Below are 18211 nucleotides of genomic sequence, written 5' to 3' on the forward strand. Positions count from 1 at the left end.
CGAACCGGATCGGACCACTATATCTTATGGCTCTCATAGGACCATTCGAACATTGCACGTTTTTCGTTATGAAGTAGGCATTTTGATTTCTGACTTTTAAAACCCAAATCTAAAAAAATGGCCAATAAACATCTGATATACCTAAAAGGGACCCATCGAGATAAAGCGTTTGAAGCTCTCAAAGAAGGTAAGTATGCATTTGAACTGCAAGGGTATACAAACTTCAACTAACCTTCCCATCTTGTTTTTTATATTTTTAATTTTAAAAAATTAAAGTATTACCTCTCCAAAATTTAAAGATTTCCCTTACATTTTTAATGACAGTAATATTTTATTTACAGCAACCATTTAATGACTAGAAAAATATATATTAAAACCATTTTTTTGAGTTTGCAATGCAGTTTAATATTATACATTACTTAATTTACCTAATTACTTTTTTTAAAGGAAATTTTAATTTTAAAATAAACTTAATTCTAATTTGTGACATATTTTAAATATAGTATTATATTTTTTAGAGCTAAAAAAATTTAAAACCGATTTACGAGTGAGCCCCCTTAATTATTTGTTAGCGCCATCTACCTCTGCGGTTAACCGTTGTATTCTCACTTAGCCAGTACACACTCAAATCTAGCGGAGACACGCACCAAAAGTGACGCAGCGAAATGGTTCGTGTCTCGGCTAAGCGGTTCGTGCCTCGACTAAGCGGAGACGCGCACCAAAAATGACGCAGCGAAATGGTTCGTGTCTCGGCTAAGCAGAGACACGAACCAAAAATGACGCGCCGTTTCTAGTGTGACCATAAAAATAATCCCGAAAACTATCGACATCCCTAGTCAGTGGTGAGAAAAAATATTTTGAGATACGTTCGACATCCCTAGTTTTGACCAATCTATCGATACATAACATGGCGTTGAGGTCGGACTACGAGGTGAGCGAATTTAAGCCAGAATTACAAGTAAAACTAAGTTAATTAAGTGCCAAAGTGGGGAAGTGCAAAAGATTGGTGAACCGTGACTTTGGTGGGCCGAAAAAACAGGGCCAAAAGGGAAAACTTCGACTGAAACGCTGAGCGGGCGTTGTTTTTAGTGGGAAAAATCGAAGCCCGAGTGCGCTGGTGTGGGTGTGTGCGTGTATCTGTGTGTTGTGTACGTCGCTGTTGTTGTTGGTGCTCTGCTTCTTCTATTTGTTTTGTTGCTGGTGGAAAAAGCAGCAACAACAAAGCCGAGGCGACGCCCTAAGAAGTTATTAATTTGTTTGTGGGCTTTCCGAAACTGGAAGTGAAAACGCAGCTGAAACTGGGTGTGGAGTCCACTAATCCTATTGGATGCCGCGAGCCTCTTATCTGATTACCTGCTCATCTTCTGGATTAACCTGGGTTTAGACCTGGTTTTTGGTTTTTTTCGGATTCGGATTAACTTCTAATGCGACTAGCTGCCTCTCTCCCTCTCTCTTTGAGCCTCTCTCTCCGACGCGAGCTCTTGCTCTCTCGCTTTCCAGGTGTGCTTCGTTCTTTTTTTTGGCTCGGGCTTCCACGACTCGCGTGTTAAACCCTTAGCTGACATGCGCAATTCCCGTTTTCCAGTTTCCAAACTCAAATTTCCACTTTCCAGGCGAGAAAGCTTTTCGCTTTTTCGTGCCTGGAAATTTTCCACTTTTCGGCTTACATAACCGGTACTGCTGCCACCGCCCCCTCCCCAACCACGCCCCATTCCGCCGCATCTCGCAGATTTCATTATTGGAATCTCGAGCCCTAGAATAAACTACCCTGCCTAACGTTCGCACTCGACGTTTATTTTTCCATTTTCCGTGCTGTTTTCCCTCCTTCCGGAATTGGTGTCATTGGGCCGAGTCGTGCGCTGCTAATTACACACACTCGCACATTAGCGTAAATCGCCGTACTTTTTCCGTATTTCTTTATACTAGCACTCGCCCTTCCCTTTGCTACCCTTAGCTAGTCGATTGCTAACTAAATGCCCCACCGATGACGCCACTTAATTACACCGCAGACGTTAATGAGTTGTTCCCAGGGCCGATGTTTCTAGGCAGGTTCTATATTCCTTGGGCTAGACAAGACATCCAAGTCCGCAAACCCAGCTCTATTGATTTTGGGGCTTGTCTAAGGGCAGGACACACACACACACGCATCCACATCACAATTATCTTCTCCTTCCTCATTTTCAAACTTAAATTTGAATTTTAGAGTGACCAGATTTCCTTCAGCCTAAAAGTAGGCATCCGTTGAAAATGCACAGTGCACAGTGGTCGGGCTTGTATGGAGCCGCGGCCATAAATACTTCTAGATGTGCTATCGCCATGAAACTTTTACCAAAAATCTAGATAAATATTATAAATTTATGTTACAAAAATTGGCCAGATCGTACCACTATATCCTATATCTTCCATAGGAACGATTTTCTCATTTATATGAGAGGGAAATCAAAAATTAAATTTTTGTAATAATAACAAGTTGGTTTGTTTACCGTACGATATTTACAAACTTAGAACTGCAATATAAAAATGTGGGAGTGATTACTGAACTCCACCAGCACCAAAAAAAATTATAAAAAAACAAAACAAACAATAATAAGATTTAATATCATTTTAAAATTTTTTGATCGAGTAGCGAAATAGTTGACTCTAAATGAGTTGACTTTTGGTTATAACTAAGTTTTTTTGTCCATTAATAAAAGGATCAGAACTTAAAAGCAATATGTTAAATAAATCTATATTTGCAGTCGAATTATTAAATATCCTTAATTTTTGATTCAGCGGCTCCTTTAAAAAGCTTTCCAATCAAAAACCAACCAAAAAGCTACAAAAGAAACAGGAAAAACAAGCTACAACAACAGCACACACATAACAAAAAAGATCTTCCTCCTAAAAAAAGGTTCTAAAATAAATGAGGTTAGGTTGCATTTTTTAATGCCACAAGTGCAGCGGCACCTTTCTGCAGCTGGACAAAACATTTTTATAATCTTTAAATATTAATAAAAAACAGGATATAAACATCATTGTAGGAAAACTGGGGAAAACCACTTAAAACTTTACCTAAAACATTGGAACGCATAACATTTACGAACTAAATAGGACGCACACTTTACCACGTATTTACGCAAAACACAGCACAAGTTATTAATTCATGTATCTGTATAAACAAAGTATATACTGTTATGAACAATGTCCATTATATTTGAATGGGGTTAAACCGTGCTTTATAATTTTTTAGAATTTTTTAAAATCACTTCGTGGCACTGCACTGTTGACAAATTGAAAATAAGTAAGCACGTTCTCGCACTTTGCATCCCAGTGTTGGAAAGTCCCGTTAGAAATTCAAAAAAAAAACTTTTGTATTATAAAGCTTGTACAATTAGCTGATCGTAGAACCGGTTTTCGCTGGAATATCTCAAAATCAATTTTTTGATTTTTGGCCTATGGCAGCGACCACTGTGCAGTGGGCCGAGAACATGGGGAATTTCCAAAAGGGAATTCCCCTGGGAAGCTTACGATTTTAATTAGGATTTCTTTTCAAAAAACTGGAAAGTTTCTATAAGTTACTGCATACTGAATTTGCCTTATTTTTCCTTTAGTTTAAGGATATGTCTGTAACTAAGATAATTTTCTAAGAAAATATGTTATTTTAAGTTTTATAAATTTTTTATTATTACCCCTAGACAAGTTTCAATTTCTTATACCCCAACCCACCGTGCTTGGCTGAAATTCTATTATGATTTCACGCACAAATCCGCGTAGAGCTGAGTTATGTATATCCCGCACCCCCGCAGGCGTCGTAGCTTCATTTTGTATGCTGAGTCATGCGCTTTCAATTTAAGTCAATTTAAAAAAGCACAGAAAAAATCAAGAAACTACAATCAGACTGAATACTCTAAGAACAAGCTCACCGACATCGCGATAATGAAGTTTTCTTTTCCTCCATGGGTAAATGATATGGAATTGATGGCCAGCCGAAACCAGAACTTGTTGGTATATGTCTGTATCTAGGCATTTATCAGTCGAAAAATGCAGATAAAGCAATTAAGACTTTATGGGCGGACAACAAACAGAAGAATGCCCTGTTAACGCTAGTAATGGCAGGTTCCATTCTAACCCCCAGTTCTTAATTATTATCAGCAGTTATCAACATTTGACATGCAGAATATGCGGTTATGTTTATATTAATGCCAGATATTTTCGGCACCCCAAAAGGGGACAGGCCTCCTTCTCTCTGTCCAGTTTCACCCGGCTTTTAACTCAGTTTTGAGATTTTAATTTTGCTTTAACTGTTTAACAGATTGCCGGGGGCCCATAAAAGGCGACAGCGATAATAATTACAACTGGAAAATACCAGAAAAGCGTCTGCCGGAGGCGGTGACTTGCTTTCGGCAATCAAAGCGTGCCAACAAAATAATATTGGCCATTTTAATTCAATTACACGCCAATAAAAATCTAATCAACTGACAATGGCCAATCGTTCGAGACGTTCAAGTGCAGGGGGCAAAAATGGAATAGTACTCTGGCATCAATTGGCAGTCGCTGCAAGATGTGGAAAATGGAAAATTAGCACCTCGTCTATTGACTGTTTGCTGTCACATCCAAAGATTGCACTTGACAAGGACTCCGATTTGTTTCGATTCGGTGTGATATTTGGCACTTGCCCACTTGCCAGCTTGCGTCAATGGGTAGGGTTTTAATTACCGCGCTTGCATAATCAGCCCACTGTTAGGGGTCTGGGGCTCCAGTTTCCCGGGTGTATCTGTATCTGTATATCTGCGGGCTGCCGCTATATTTACCTTTCGTCTGCTTATCAGATAACGCCCGCCCCACACTTGTAGATTAAGTTTTAGAACGGCTACCTTGATTTATTTTCGTTTTCGTTTGTTTTCAACTTGGTATTTTCGGTACGCCTCCCAGGGTCCATCGATCAAGAGCCTTCAGGGGTGGGTTTTGTTGTCCGGCTACCTGAAAATAAGGTTTAGGGAAGACCATTGAAGCGGCTGAAGCTCAACAATCGCACTATTGTTCCCGCCACCGGTTCAAACGAGTTTTGAGCGGTGAGACGACGAGATCTACAGAGTTCTGAACTCGTCTTGTGTCACGCACTTAATATTGTCTGAGCGACAACAATTACCGCAATTACCCGAACGCATTGTGGGAGGAAGTAAACGAGCTGGGCCGAGATTAAGCCGGCTCGTCAGGGCAATCTGTAACGCCGAAGGAAATGACATAACTGTCAAATATTCGTTTGGGCACTCAACTCCTCGGATACTTTGATTCAATTGCCGGGCGGGCAAATGGGGAAGGCATAAATAATGAATAAACACAGAAGCCCAGCGGGGCTAGCCAACTATTCCGGATCGAGTAAATAAATATATATATAGGTGTATCCCGCCTGAACCCGTTGAAATCGGATGAAATCGGCAACCACCAGTCGCTGAGATTTCTTCTGGCACTGGAGATGTATAAAAAAATGCGAAAGCATCTTGGCATTCGCATACCTGCCATAAAATGGAAAATGTTTTCCAAACGATGCAGACAATTGAAAGATTGTTCGAATTCTCCCAGCTGAGAAGATGTATGTAACTCAATTGTGTGTGAATCTGGGCATGTATCTTTTGATTCGCACTCTGCCTGCTGCTCGTCGCTCCTTAAATCGTCATAATAAATTTTTATTTAATTTAATGCCTCATATGTGACGACAATATCAGCAATTGCCGCCACTTGCACATACACTCGCACAAAGCACGGCCCGTCCGTAATTTGTTTTAATTTAAATACAATTTAATACACGCCGCTGACGTTGCTCTTCCACTGACTTTCGCAGTCACGATCGCGATCGCTCCGAAATAAAAAAGCCTCTTTGCCGCAATGCAAATGCAAACAAATTACTATAAGTAGCAGGCCAATGCCAATTTCGCTAGTAGCCGAAAATAACCGGGTTTTTGGAGTCGAATCAAATTATCGCACTGCCCGATGATAATGACAAATAATAGTGGCAAATAAGTCGGGCAAACAAATAGCCGTCAACAGCTGTAATTGGTTTTGGGCACCGCGGCACTTGAGCCGAACTGGTTTGCGTCGTGACCAGGTGAAGTGCGTCAGTGGCTGTGGATGGGTTCCGATGGTTCCGTCAGATAGCAGATAGCGGATAGCTGATACCTGATAAGGTCCCACCGATTCCCGATTGTCACTGCAGAAGTTTATGGTATAGGTTGGCCTGGCAACCTTGGTGTGGGGATCTGGGGAGCATTACCTCCAAGTAACCGCCGCTCGCTCGGATCCCTTGTACGTATTCCCACTGTCTTCCAATTAGACGTGCCAACGTGCCACAAATCGCTGGCTCTGACTGCTGCCGCTTAAGTAGGTTAGCCAGCACGCTCTCAATTGAGGCTGATTTAGTGCAAAGCGGTTCATTGAGCGGTGGCGCGTGTCAGCCCGATGCACCCACCTAGCCCACTCCAAGAACTTGGAAAAGAAGGGGTTCCTATCGATTTGTGGGCATGTGATGAGCACAGCGAAGTGGGGGTTCCATCACCCAATGCATCATTAATACGTTTTTTCCTTTTTCATACAAACAAGTTTTTCTCACTCACTCATTAAATTCCCAGAAATATAATTACGGCATTATTGGAGAGGAGAATCTTTTCACTTTCAAATATAAGAGATTTTCTATACAATATACTGGCAATTTCTTTGATAATATTTTATTAACCCAAGTGGAAATCAGTTTATAACTTGGGTAGACGGCTAAAATGAAATGAACTTCACAGCGGTATAATTAAAAGGTATTACAAGCTTGCTTTACGGGTAAATAAATTACTGGCTAATTTGAAATGCAAAGTTCCAAACCGGTTATATGCAAAGGCTAATGATGTTCAGACAGAATATTTCAAATATTTTATTCTTTCATTGTTTTCTTAACACTTTTATATCCAGGTTGGTCATGCTATTATATTATTACATACCTAGTCTCACTGATAAGGAATACAAAGTTGACTAACCATCATTACGCTCGTTTCCCAGCCTCCGAGTTATTAAAGATAGTTATTTCACCAGATCTCCACTATCAGTTGGCTTTATGGAGATGAAGTGGCAACTTGACGCCGGTTTTAGGGCTCTTGAAGAACACCCCAAAACCAAGTGAACCTTGTTTTTGCCAAGAGAACGAGAAAAGTCACTCTGACTGTGGCAGCAGTTCCCGCTGCGCGAACTCATTTGGCCAACATATTGAAGCGGCCCCCTTAACCCATGACAGCCCCTTCCGTCCAGTTGGTTTCCAGGCAATGACAAGTGCACACACGCGCTGAATGGGCCATAGAAAATGCTTGTGCTATACTAGATAGCTGCTTTGCTTACTTTATTATTATGTATATTTTAATTTTGATTAGAATTTATTGCTCCATTTTCGGACGAACGGTCTCCGTCGTCGGTTCGCATTACCCAACTGAAACTCAAAGCCAAGCGCTGTCTGTGTCTGTATCCGTATCTATGAGATACGATGCGATGGGATGAGATGGAATAGGATGAATCCAAGATCTGCCCGCCCACAACGATGCAGCCCAGTCAGCTGCTGGCTGTCCGTTCCCGCAAACCGTGAAATCGGATTCACAAGGTGGGCGGTGGGCGGAGGGAGGTGGTAGGAGGCTATATCACAAGCTTATGCTTTCCATTGCTCTACTAAATTAAACGTGGAATAACAATTGGTTTTTTCCGGGGCATTTCATTCAATGCTGCCCGCCGAGAGATGCCAGTGACTTTCCTTCATCGTTGTCGCCGTCTAAGGTTTTTCTCATCTTTTTAACTACTATATGAGCTGGATAGATGGATGGATGGATGGTCGCTTCTTTACAATGGGAATGGCGTAAATTAGACGAGCTATGCTCGTAAATCTATTGTCATAAACGCCTACGAGGAGCGGCGAGCAAATTGCTTCGAATGGCATCATAGACTAACTAGAGCCGGACTTCGACTTGGGTTTGGAATGAGTTTACACGGTGCTAAGTCGTGTTTGATCAGAATTTCGAACTAGGATTTGTTTAAGAGCTTGTACTAGGGTATAAAAAGTGTTTCTGATTCAAGTAGTTGATATATATCACTAAGTTCTTTCTAAAATAAAGTTTAAAAGTTTTGTAAACATTTAGCCCACACTTGCAACGACTGTAATAATTGCCCACCACTTCCCTTACCTTGAAACATATCACAATACCATTTCCTCGCATGACCATTGTAGTCCGACCGCCATTCATGGCGAGAAAAGACCCCCCAGGGTTCGCGGGGGGTGGCATTGGGTCACACATTTTAATCAATGCTCAAGTACAACAGACCGCTGGCAGCTTTATGGCTCATTCGCTCGCATATCGGGGCACTCGTGATGGCTGTGATTATGCTGCACTTGGTCTCGGACTTTCTGTCGCCGTCTCTGATTTCTGTCGCCGCTCTGCCAGCCTTTCAGTTTTGCCAGGGCCCAGGTCATGAACGCCATTATGCAACGGAATCGAGCCACGCCGCCCACTCTTGCGGCCTGAATCGCTCCTCTTGCTCCTCTGCGCCCCCCCAAAAAACACCCCCTCAATCCCAGCGGCCGGAGGATTGCACTTGCCAATGGCAATTAGCGAGCTGGCCAAAGTTTTAGCTGCTCGCTGCCAAACCAACTTGCACGCTCATCCCCTTTTTCGAATGCAAAGTGCGAATGCAACTCCTACAAACTGTATAGTGGAACTTACCCAGCTCAAACTTTCAAATGTCGCACAACCAAAGCGAACTTGGACCATGAAATGCCAAGTAACAGATCTTATCATTTCCATTTTATAGCCAGGATATTTAATTAATGTCCTTCATCTAAGTTTATGTTGGCCATAGAGTATTTCTAACATTTTGTTTTTAAATTTTGTACAATTTAATTTGAGTTCCAAAACATAATATTAAATTGTATTGAAAGTAAGATGTGTTAATCAAAATAACTATAATGCATCATATTGTAAAATTAGACCCCACAATAAATATATTATTCGACCACTAATGACCCAGTATTCTTAGAGTAGAGTCATCGTAATCCTCCAGCTCTATAGCTCGAATTTGAGTTCATATTGGGGTCTTCGCAGCGGCAGTGGCTAGTTGACTTTGGCACCACGCTAAATGGTAAAGTCATCAGCGCTGCTCCGCTTATTGATTTTGCCTAAAAGTCATAATTGCCAGTGGAACAGACCCTTTTTGTTTAGTGGGCCCCCGGCCCTTAGCCGCAGCCATAGTTCGCGTATTGATTTTTCAGAAGGCTGGCACTCAGTTTCCCAGGAACGGAAGGGGAGGCGACACGTGGCGGGGGCGTGGTCGTGGCAGGTGAGACACCAAATTGAGCTGTTCCGGGGAATATCTGCGCTTGACTGATCGATGGCCGGCTTGATATCCAATGACTGCGATATAGGACGCCGTCTGGAGACGTCAAACTGACCGATTGGCCATTGGCTTGGCTAGGTGGAACCCTCGTCAGTTGACCATTTGTCAGCTGAACTCATTGACGAGCTGTGACGTCGCTCTCATTTTACATAAGTAAAAGGCTCACGAGTCGCTTCGCCTGGATACATATACTTCTATGGGTCACCCCGGCGATATCTGGGAAATATTTATAACTTTATCTATGTATCTCAACTTTCATTCCGGTTGCCAAGTGTTTTTTGTCGTGTCATTACATAACTTGATATTAGGCCAGCTCGGTTGGGTAGAACTTTTGGCGGACACAACTGGCCAACACGGTCACTTAATTCGGCATTTGTTTATTTATTTTGGGCCTCCTCTTCGGCCACCCCCCCATGTACTGTATCATGTAGCCAAGTTGATGACCCACAAATTGAGTTGGAGTTCATCTGGCCGAGACACTCCTTCAGCGGATATCACACGCGATTTAATAAGTTGATAAAACGTGCACGATTCCGGGCAGAAATCTGGATGGCCTCGGTGGATCGATAGGGGAGTAATACCACTTACCCCCCGAAAAACCAGAGAATGAAACTTTTCCCGCTGCTTTTGCTGGCACGATGTCTTATATTGATTTTCCGTCGGATTTTGTGCACACAGAAAAAATCTCCCGGTCGAAAATTGTATCTTTGCACACATTTTCATGAGGGAGCTTGAAGTATGTACATTTCCTAGATTTCTTTAAAGTAATATAATCATGAAATTATTAAGTTTGATTTGAATGAATGCTATAAATATTTATTTTTTTTATTTTATATTTTAAGATTTCTTTGTGAAGTGTATTACTCACTGACCAAGTGCGTATCCATGTGATTTTTTCGTTTCTGTGCTGGCAACATTACGTGTAATTAAACTCGAGTTACAAGGGACCCAAAATAGACTCAAGGTCCGAAAAGGAAATTACTTGAGTCCTTAAGCCAGTCGTGGTGTGTCATTTCACCCGCATCCCCGCCACTTTGCCCATAAATGTGTTAAGTAAGAATAGGAAAAGCTTGGAGTCACGGGTAGACACATCCTTGCATGGGTGGGTATAGGCGACATAGGGGATATATCTGGGCTACGTAGATTGAATGTGGATTACTTAATATGGGAATATGATTTTCCTAGCGTGTTCCACTGATTTACCGGGGAGGTTTTCCACTTGGCCCCGGGGGTTGTCCAACTGACTGGGATATTGAATCCTAGTCTGAGTAATTGTCATCACTTCTGGGGGGGATGGGTACAGCTGGAGTGACGTCATGCAAGGGCTCGATAAGGCGGCAGTTCCGAAATGCCAAAGTTGTTGGCCTGCCCTTTTTATCAAACGCTTTGTTTTCGTTATACAATTTATGTAGATTTTCGCTCTCTATCACTCTGTGGCTGATTCTCTTTTTCTCGCCACCCCTCTTTTGTGCCCGTTCTTTTGTACCCCCCTTTCTCCGCCCGTCCTTCTCCAACTGACATACATTCCGCTGCTCCGAGCTGCGCAGCCAACCCCTAGCGCTCTCGGCCGCCCCCTCCCCCATCCCCTCTTCTTCTCCCGCTGCTCCAGTTTCGAAGTGCTCGCTCTCCATTCCGCTCTTCTCGCCATTGCCTGCCTCACTTGTCACACTGCCATAGATTTTTCGGCTGGAAAGCTCTCAGCCACTGTGCATTTTTCGCACGAGAGGGTACACTTTTAAAAAAATGTGAGGCCCTCAGTTCAGTCAGTCTGTAAACAAATTTTCGAAATTTTATTCCAAATCCATCTAACTCTGTAGTTCACGGAACACAACAATAACTCTCGCAGATGAAACACTCGTACGAGTTGTTTCATATAATGGCTAATTTTATGATTTTTTGAAAAGTGATTTATAAATGTATTTTTGGTTCTGATATCCCAAATCAAAGAATTCAACTACTCACACTTTAATCGGAAATGAAAAAAAAATTGCCTTCGACACACGATAAATCAAACACACAGCAAAATGAGATTTAGAAATCCTATTTTCCAAAACGGACTAAAATAAGGAAGTTATGTTCCGCATGAAAACCAGTTTAGACATCTAAGAAAATGTAGGTCAACTACTTTGCAATGAAAAAGGGATAAAACTAAGCTACTTTTTCATGGCTACATTATGTAGTTTTCCGGTTGTTGAAATGCTTTCAGAGAGAAGACACCTTGAATCTTTTACGAATTTCGAACCCAAATACAGTCTAGTTTTTCGACGGGTGTAGGAGAGCATTGGGGCCGCTGTGTAACATCTGCTGGCGAAAGCTCTCGCCGAGCCGTCGACGTCGGCAGAGGCAGAACGTTCTATCCGAGAATCGAGAAAGCTTAACCACTCGCGGCGCGCCGAAAAGTTTCAGTCGAACGTCGAATCCGAACTGGGAAGGTCCAATTGTGGCAGCAGCTATCTCGTCTATTTGTCGGGTGGTACAGTACAGCTCTGCTCCCCCGCCGCCCGCCCGCCCCCTCGGCGCTGGTGTGTGCTCCGCTGCTCTGCTTACACAATAACTGTGCATCGATTGAGTCCAGCTCGAGAAGAGGAAGCACGGCACAGGACTAACTCCTCTCGTTCGACGAAAAGACAAAAGGATTACGTATAGCCAGTAGCCAAGAGCGAACGGCAAGCGTGTGTGATCAGTATTTGTTGTATTTGTCTCGTTCCAACGCGAATCGGTTTTAGTGCTGAAAACAAGTTCAATACTGCTAACGGGGTAGTTTTCTGCGAAAGCCCCCAAAACAGAATTCGCAACGCCAAGCGCAAAAATTGTGTAATAGCACCCAAACGTGTAAAAGGTAGAAAAAAAAAGCAAAAAAGAAAGAAAGAAAAAATGAACAAAATGAAACCAAGAACTTTCCATGTCTGCTCAACTGCAGCGCCCACCGACCACCCACCGACCGCCCACCACCCCATTAGGGGCGTCGAGAAAACGACAACGTCCTTGTACGGAATCGATTTTTCCAAAACTTCATGCCTGGCGTAATGGATATATACATTTGTAACCATCTGAATCTGAAGAGAGAGCGGAGATCGAAAAGAACCTGTGTGTGTGTGTGTCGAGGCATTTTCATTTTCCCGGGGGGCATATGGGAAAGATGCATTTTTCAGACGGATTTGACAGTGTTCGAGTGATCTAGAGTGATTTAATGTGTGCAAAGAGGGATAGGGAAAGCGAAAGAAATAATGTTTTTCCTCCTTTTTGATTTGGCATTCAATTTGGCGTTCATGGCAAGCCAAACGCATGTCCGTCCGTTTGTCCGTTCGTCCGTCCGTCTATCTTTTTTTTCGGATTTTTTCTCCGTCCGTCCGATTCCTCCGCGTCGCTTTCGTCTGACGTACTTTTGTGGCAATGAAATCGTTTAGATTCAATTGACGCGATTTACATTTTGGAATAGCAGTAATTTCCTGGCCACCCCACACGAATGAGTGGAATATATAGGCTATATAGCGATTTGGGACCCCCCGCCAGGCGATTTCATAATTCCGCACACAGCATAAAAAGAGGGGCAGGAAAAAGTCTTGGAAAATTTCGAGCATTTTCCTGCCGCTCTTTTCGAGATTGCGCCCCTAGCGATTCGCTCTCACTGCGCTGTTTACCGTTAAGCTCGCTCACTTTCGGAATCCGTTCTCCCTCTCTTTGTCTCTCTCTCTCTCTCTCTCTCTATTTGCCATGTGCCGTTATTTGGCATCCTGGAAACTGCAGCCCGCCTGCATTTCCACACTCACTTCCATTGTCCAATTCCATTTCCACACACTTTCCCATGACTCCGTGGCCTTCCAGCGGTCCACTTGCTGCTCCACCGCCTCGTCCTTCCAGCGCCCGCGTATCCTGTGGATTGTTGCATAAGCTCGAATCGTATTAATCTTGCCTGCCCTTTTCTAACTTTTAATTTTCTCATTTCAGTTGTTTTTTTATTTTATTTTCCCGTTCATTTGTTACTCGTATTTTATTTGCCTCTCCCGCCGTCGTCGTCGTTTGCATTTTTGTTTGTTGATCGTTTAACTGTCTCGCCTCTAATAAGTTTAAACAAGAATCCGCATTATGAGTGCTCAGGTGGGTAATCAAAGCTGACGAGATCAGAAATATTTCACCCCATTTACGTATCTGCCTCAATCATTTATAATTTACCTTGACCAGTGCGCGAGCATGATTAATTTAAGTTAACTTTTACCCTAGGTTTCAGTAATCCTAAATAAGGGTTACATAACTCGCCCTTGTCTTAGTTCTAAGGAGGGGTTCTGATAAGAAACAGAGTCATAAAGGTCTGAGTTCTTCCAACAGAGCATGCAAAACGTGCGAAAATTAAGCAGACAATTAGCGGGGAATCGTTAATAATGTTTAAATTGAACACTCGGGGAACTGAGATCATTAGCGAGTTAAGCTCACCTGGATTTACAGGGGTTCACAAAAAACAAGTCGAGTTCACAGATAGGCAGAGTGAAAATGCATTTCTCAGATACGCGATACGAGATACCAGGCACGATACGTTATCATGCCCAGTAAAACGGGTTTGCCAGTTGGAATTTTTTTTTGTTTTTTGGGGTCTAGCGGGGAAAACAACGAGCCCAGGGAAAAACAGTTTCGATTTCCGAGTCGAATGCATTGTGTTCTATTAATTCGAAACAGACACCTGAGCGATTGAGCCGCTTCAATCTGGTTTGAAACTGGTTAAAACCGAACTTGCACTCACCTGCCGGCGAATGCACCTTCGATTGAAAGCGATGTGGCGACAATTTGTGTGCGGCTCAAATCTCTTGTTTTCGGCTACGCCCGGCAGCCTTACACATTTCCCAGATACTTTTGCTTTTCCTCTTTTTTTTTTGCATTGATTGAACAATTAGCACGTCAATTCGGTGCACCGCTCTTTCCCTCCGAACCGTCGACTTGTTGTAAATTGATATTCAAGTTCAAATGCCAAATGGTTTGCGGCGAAATGTGCGCAAACCGTTCTGTTCTGTTCTATTCGGTTCAGAGGGGAAGCAGCTGGAGCGCAGCCACAGATACATTTGTATCTGTTCGCCTAATTGGCTCGCTGGCAGCTCACAGTTTGCAGTTTTTAGTTTTCAGTTCTCAGTTCTCAGTTTGCTATTTTCCATTTCGCTGGGTTATGTAAGCTTTTCTGTGGGCTGCCCGGCCATTGTCGCATTTTGATTTATATTATGTATATATATCGCCTCGATCTCCATCCTGGACCCCAATCACAAACCCCCAAACCCAAATGCCACTTGGCATTGTTTCGGATCAATTGAAGCATGAAAAGCGCGATTAAGTTGAATTAATTTGTGAATAGGAAAATCGGAATTAGCGCCATTGTGGGAAAACCAGTCGCTTTCCGCCGCCCAAAGTCATGGCTAACAATTGTTTTGCACTTCCTAGGCAGGCCTAGTATGTAAGCTTAAGCTACGATTACCACTAAGTATTATTCTAACCCATTTCGATATCTTAACTCTAATCCTCTAATCAGATTGTCTAGCACTTGAGAGGGAATCTTAGAGAGAGGGAAACCAGCGACGCAGAGATAAAAGATACGAACGCCGCCGCGCAGGCAGATCGATAGTTGTTTGAACACTTGCCACAGTGCGTAAGCCAAAAAGTAGAGAAACCTTTCAGTGCCATTTCCCTGTAGACCCGATTCTCGGTTCGATTTATTTCATGCTGGCCAACGCCGTCCTCAATTGAACCAAAAAAAACTGAATAGGCAAAAAAAGATAGCAAAAGAAATAACCCGAAAGCAAAAGCACATATAAAATATAATGAAAATAAATAAATCAAGACACGCCAGGGCGAAAAAGCAAAGCCAAACAAAGCGTACGATTCTCGAATATAGTCGAATATACCCGCAACTTGGCTGCCATGTGAACGCGACAGGTTTGCGTTCTCGCTTTTCCCCTCGCCCTCGCATATATTAGTGTGTATACATACTTTTCTCTCGAGACATTCGTATTTTTAATTAATTTGATTTGATTTCTTTCGACCCCTCAGTTTGCATGGCCAAACAAATCGCAGTCTGATGTTTATATTGCATATCTTTTGAGTTCTTTCTCGCTGACGGGTGCGCTCTTTACTCGACTCTTTTGTTTGTTTTCAAAATAATATTTGAGCGCACCATGAATGAGTCACGAGGCACTGTAGATAAGGCTTTTCGATCCGTTATAAGGTCGAATTTTGGCTAACACCAGCTGGAAAGCCTTTCCTTCTGGAAGTCTATGTATAACACATGATTCATTGTCCTTTTTCAGCCTGGCAAAAGTTTTCCATTTTTCCATTTGCGCTGAATCATCAAAACAAATCGCGTGTTGCCAGGCCAACGAAAACCGCAAACCCTTGAAAAACGCCTTTAGTTTTAGTTCAGAATTACTGTATGCATCATAACCTATCTTATTAATGTTTATATTCGTATTTCATAAGTTTATTTGTAGTATCTCTGGTTCATCCAAACTTATGCATCACCTTTTTGGTTATTATATGTATATCTTATAGTTGGGGTAATTGCTAGCTCTGATAAAGTCAAAATATTATAATAATTTCGGAAATAATTGTTTTGAAATCTCCTCAAATAAAATCTAAACTTTATCAGAGGTAGCAAATTACTCTCTAGTTTTTATATAATACTCATATGCATAGTGTACGTCTTGCATTTGTTTATGCTCGCCTTTCGTTTTGTTCGACTTTTGATTTTTATCTCTTCCTCCTTAAATACGTTGTTTTGTTCGCCCATCATCGACATCATCAATCAAACACCACCCAACAACCAATCGAACCACCAACCCACCAAAACCCAAACCAAACCGAAACCGAAACCGAAACCTTCATGCGCGTAGCATGGGAGAGCGGACTCTTATCGAGTCGCCACGGTTATAGCCACCGATGACGACAATCGGACAGCCGATGGCCAGTACAAGGTAAATCGAATTTTCCTCACTCACACACACGAGTATCTCTCATCCACTTTATTTATGTTTTTCACTTTTCACACACTCTGCTTTCCTTTCGATTTTATGCGCTTTACTAACCCCAACCCATTCCGTTACCATCAATTTCCCTTTTCCCGGTCTATAATTGCACTTATTATTTATTATATTTGTTAAATTTGGGCATTCTTCCAATGGCATTTACCGAGTTCGGTTGACATTTAGAAAGAATTGGCGAAATGTTTACAGCATCTATAAATAGCTATGCTTCGCTATGTATAAAGGATGGCCAATAATAATGCCATAAATATGGCAATTTCCGATTTTCTCGAAATTTTTCCATTAGCTAAGCTCTTAAGTGTAGTTTTTTGTTCAAGAAATATTGCCTGGAATTTTGTAGTGTTGATAGAAAACAGTTTTTTAGCCGGTTTTCAAAAGTTTCCAAATGACTAGTAGTTTAATTTGTTTGTTTTTTGCCTTGATTGCATGGCAACCCCAACAATGACGTCAGAGAGCCAAGAAGCATTGCGCGTGCTTCTCGAAAAAGAGAAACACTTATAGACACTGTTAAAGATAGAATGCCAGACACTAGACAGCTGCTAAGACTAAATATAATATAATATTCGGATTTATTTTATTTCGATTTTCTTTTCTACTTTTTCTGGCTAATTCAAAGGCTTCCGAGGTCAGCTAATGCATAGTAAATATATATTTATAGCTGCAATATAGGAAAAGTTAATTTTCATTCAGTTTTTTCTATTTATTTTTTGTCGTTCCTTTTTAATTTCTTTTGTTTTGTATACGTAATATATGTAGGTACGAAACGAATGTTTGTATAATTGCCTGTCGCTTTGTTTTGTGCACCTCAATTCATTTACGTGCTCTACTCATTTCGATCGAGAGCGTCATTTAGCGCGCATTTGGCATGCCTTAGATTACTAGAGCTTTACGTATAGAGCGGTCGTTTTGAATATTCTCACGCTCGAACTCATTTCGGAATAATTTCACCCGCACTCGATAACATCGCCGTGCACAGGTTTAGAAAATCTTTTGACAGGTTGTAAATTACACGGGTAAGTAGTTAATAACGGGCAACGGTTTTATACCCCTAACTCTAAATGCTAACCGGTGTGTATTCTATCGAAGGTTTCCTGTCTCCTACCCCTTTAGTAAAACTATCCCTTAAATCTCTAACCAATTCCAAACACTCTGAACTATGGTCAACACTCTACGCCTTTTCAAAGGCCTAACCATGGCATGAAGTAAATCGAATTCTGTGTCGGCTTGTGGGTCTATCGCTGCAGTAAATCATTTAAATTCGCCCACTAATATATGTTCCCTCTGAATTTAACAGTCAAGACGCAAGATGCCGGCCAAAGTTAATAAAAAGGAGAATTTAGATGATCTCAAACAGGAGTTGGATATCGACTTTCATAAAATCTCTCCTGAGGAATTGTATCAGCGCTTTCAGACACATCCCGAGAATGTAAGTGTCCCACCCTTCGGTAGTTGGTAATCAAATTGTGATCTCCCGATCTCCCGCAGGGTCTAAGTCACGCCAAGGCCAAGGAGAACTTGGAGCGCGATGGTCCCAATGCGCTGACGCCACCCAAGCAGACACCCGAATGGGTGAAGTTCTGTAAGAACCTGTTCGGTGGCTTCGCCATGTTGCTGTGGATCGGTGCTATTCTCTGCTTCGTGGCCTATTCTATCCAGGCCAGCACCAGCGAGGAGCCGGCCGACGATAATTTGTATCTGGGTATTGTACTTTCCGCTGTCGTCATTGTGACGGGCATTTTCTCATACTATCAGGTAGGTTTCCCCTTAAAATCTGGGCAATTGAAGAGCGGTTTACTAACGATGGT

General features: G+C 42.2%; 1 protein-coding gene across 5 annotated transcripts in view; it reads left to right on the plus strand.

Moving 5' to 3' along the window:
• The first annotated feature begins 848 nt into the window (after positions 1-848).
• Positions 849-18211, plus strand: part of Atpalpha (sodium/potassium-transporting ATPase subunit alpha) — a 29792-nt gene continuing 12429 nt past the window's right edge. For 2 of the 5 annotated variants that reach the window (XM_017152649.3, XM_017152650.3), the window contains exons 1-4: positions 849-931; positions 16257-16337; positions 17701-17832; positions 17892-18158. In XM_017152649.3, coding sequence (XP_017008138.1) covers positions 908-931; positions 16257-16337; positions 17701-17832; positions 17892-18158 — 504 coding nt within the window. In that variant the 5' untranslated portion in view covers positions 849-907. Of the gene's footprint in view, positions 932-11807; positions 12230-13338; positions 13489-14899; positions 15013-16256; positions 16338-17700; positions 17833-17891; positions 18159-18211 lie in introns of those variants that run through there. The other 3 variants (XM_017152652.3, XM_017152654.3, XM_017152653.3) reach the window with 3 other exon arrangements.

The sequence above is a fragment of the Drosophila takahashii genome, chromosome 3R, assembly GCF_030179915.1.
Source record: "Drosophila takahashii strain IR98-3 E-12201 chromosome 3R, DtakHiC1v2, whole genome shotgun sequence".
NCBI lineage: Eukaryota > Metazoa > Arthropoda > Insecta > Diptera > Drosophilidae > Drosophila > Drosophila takahashii.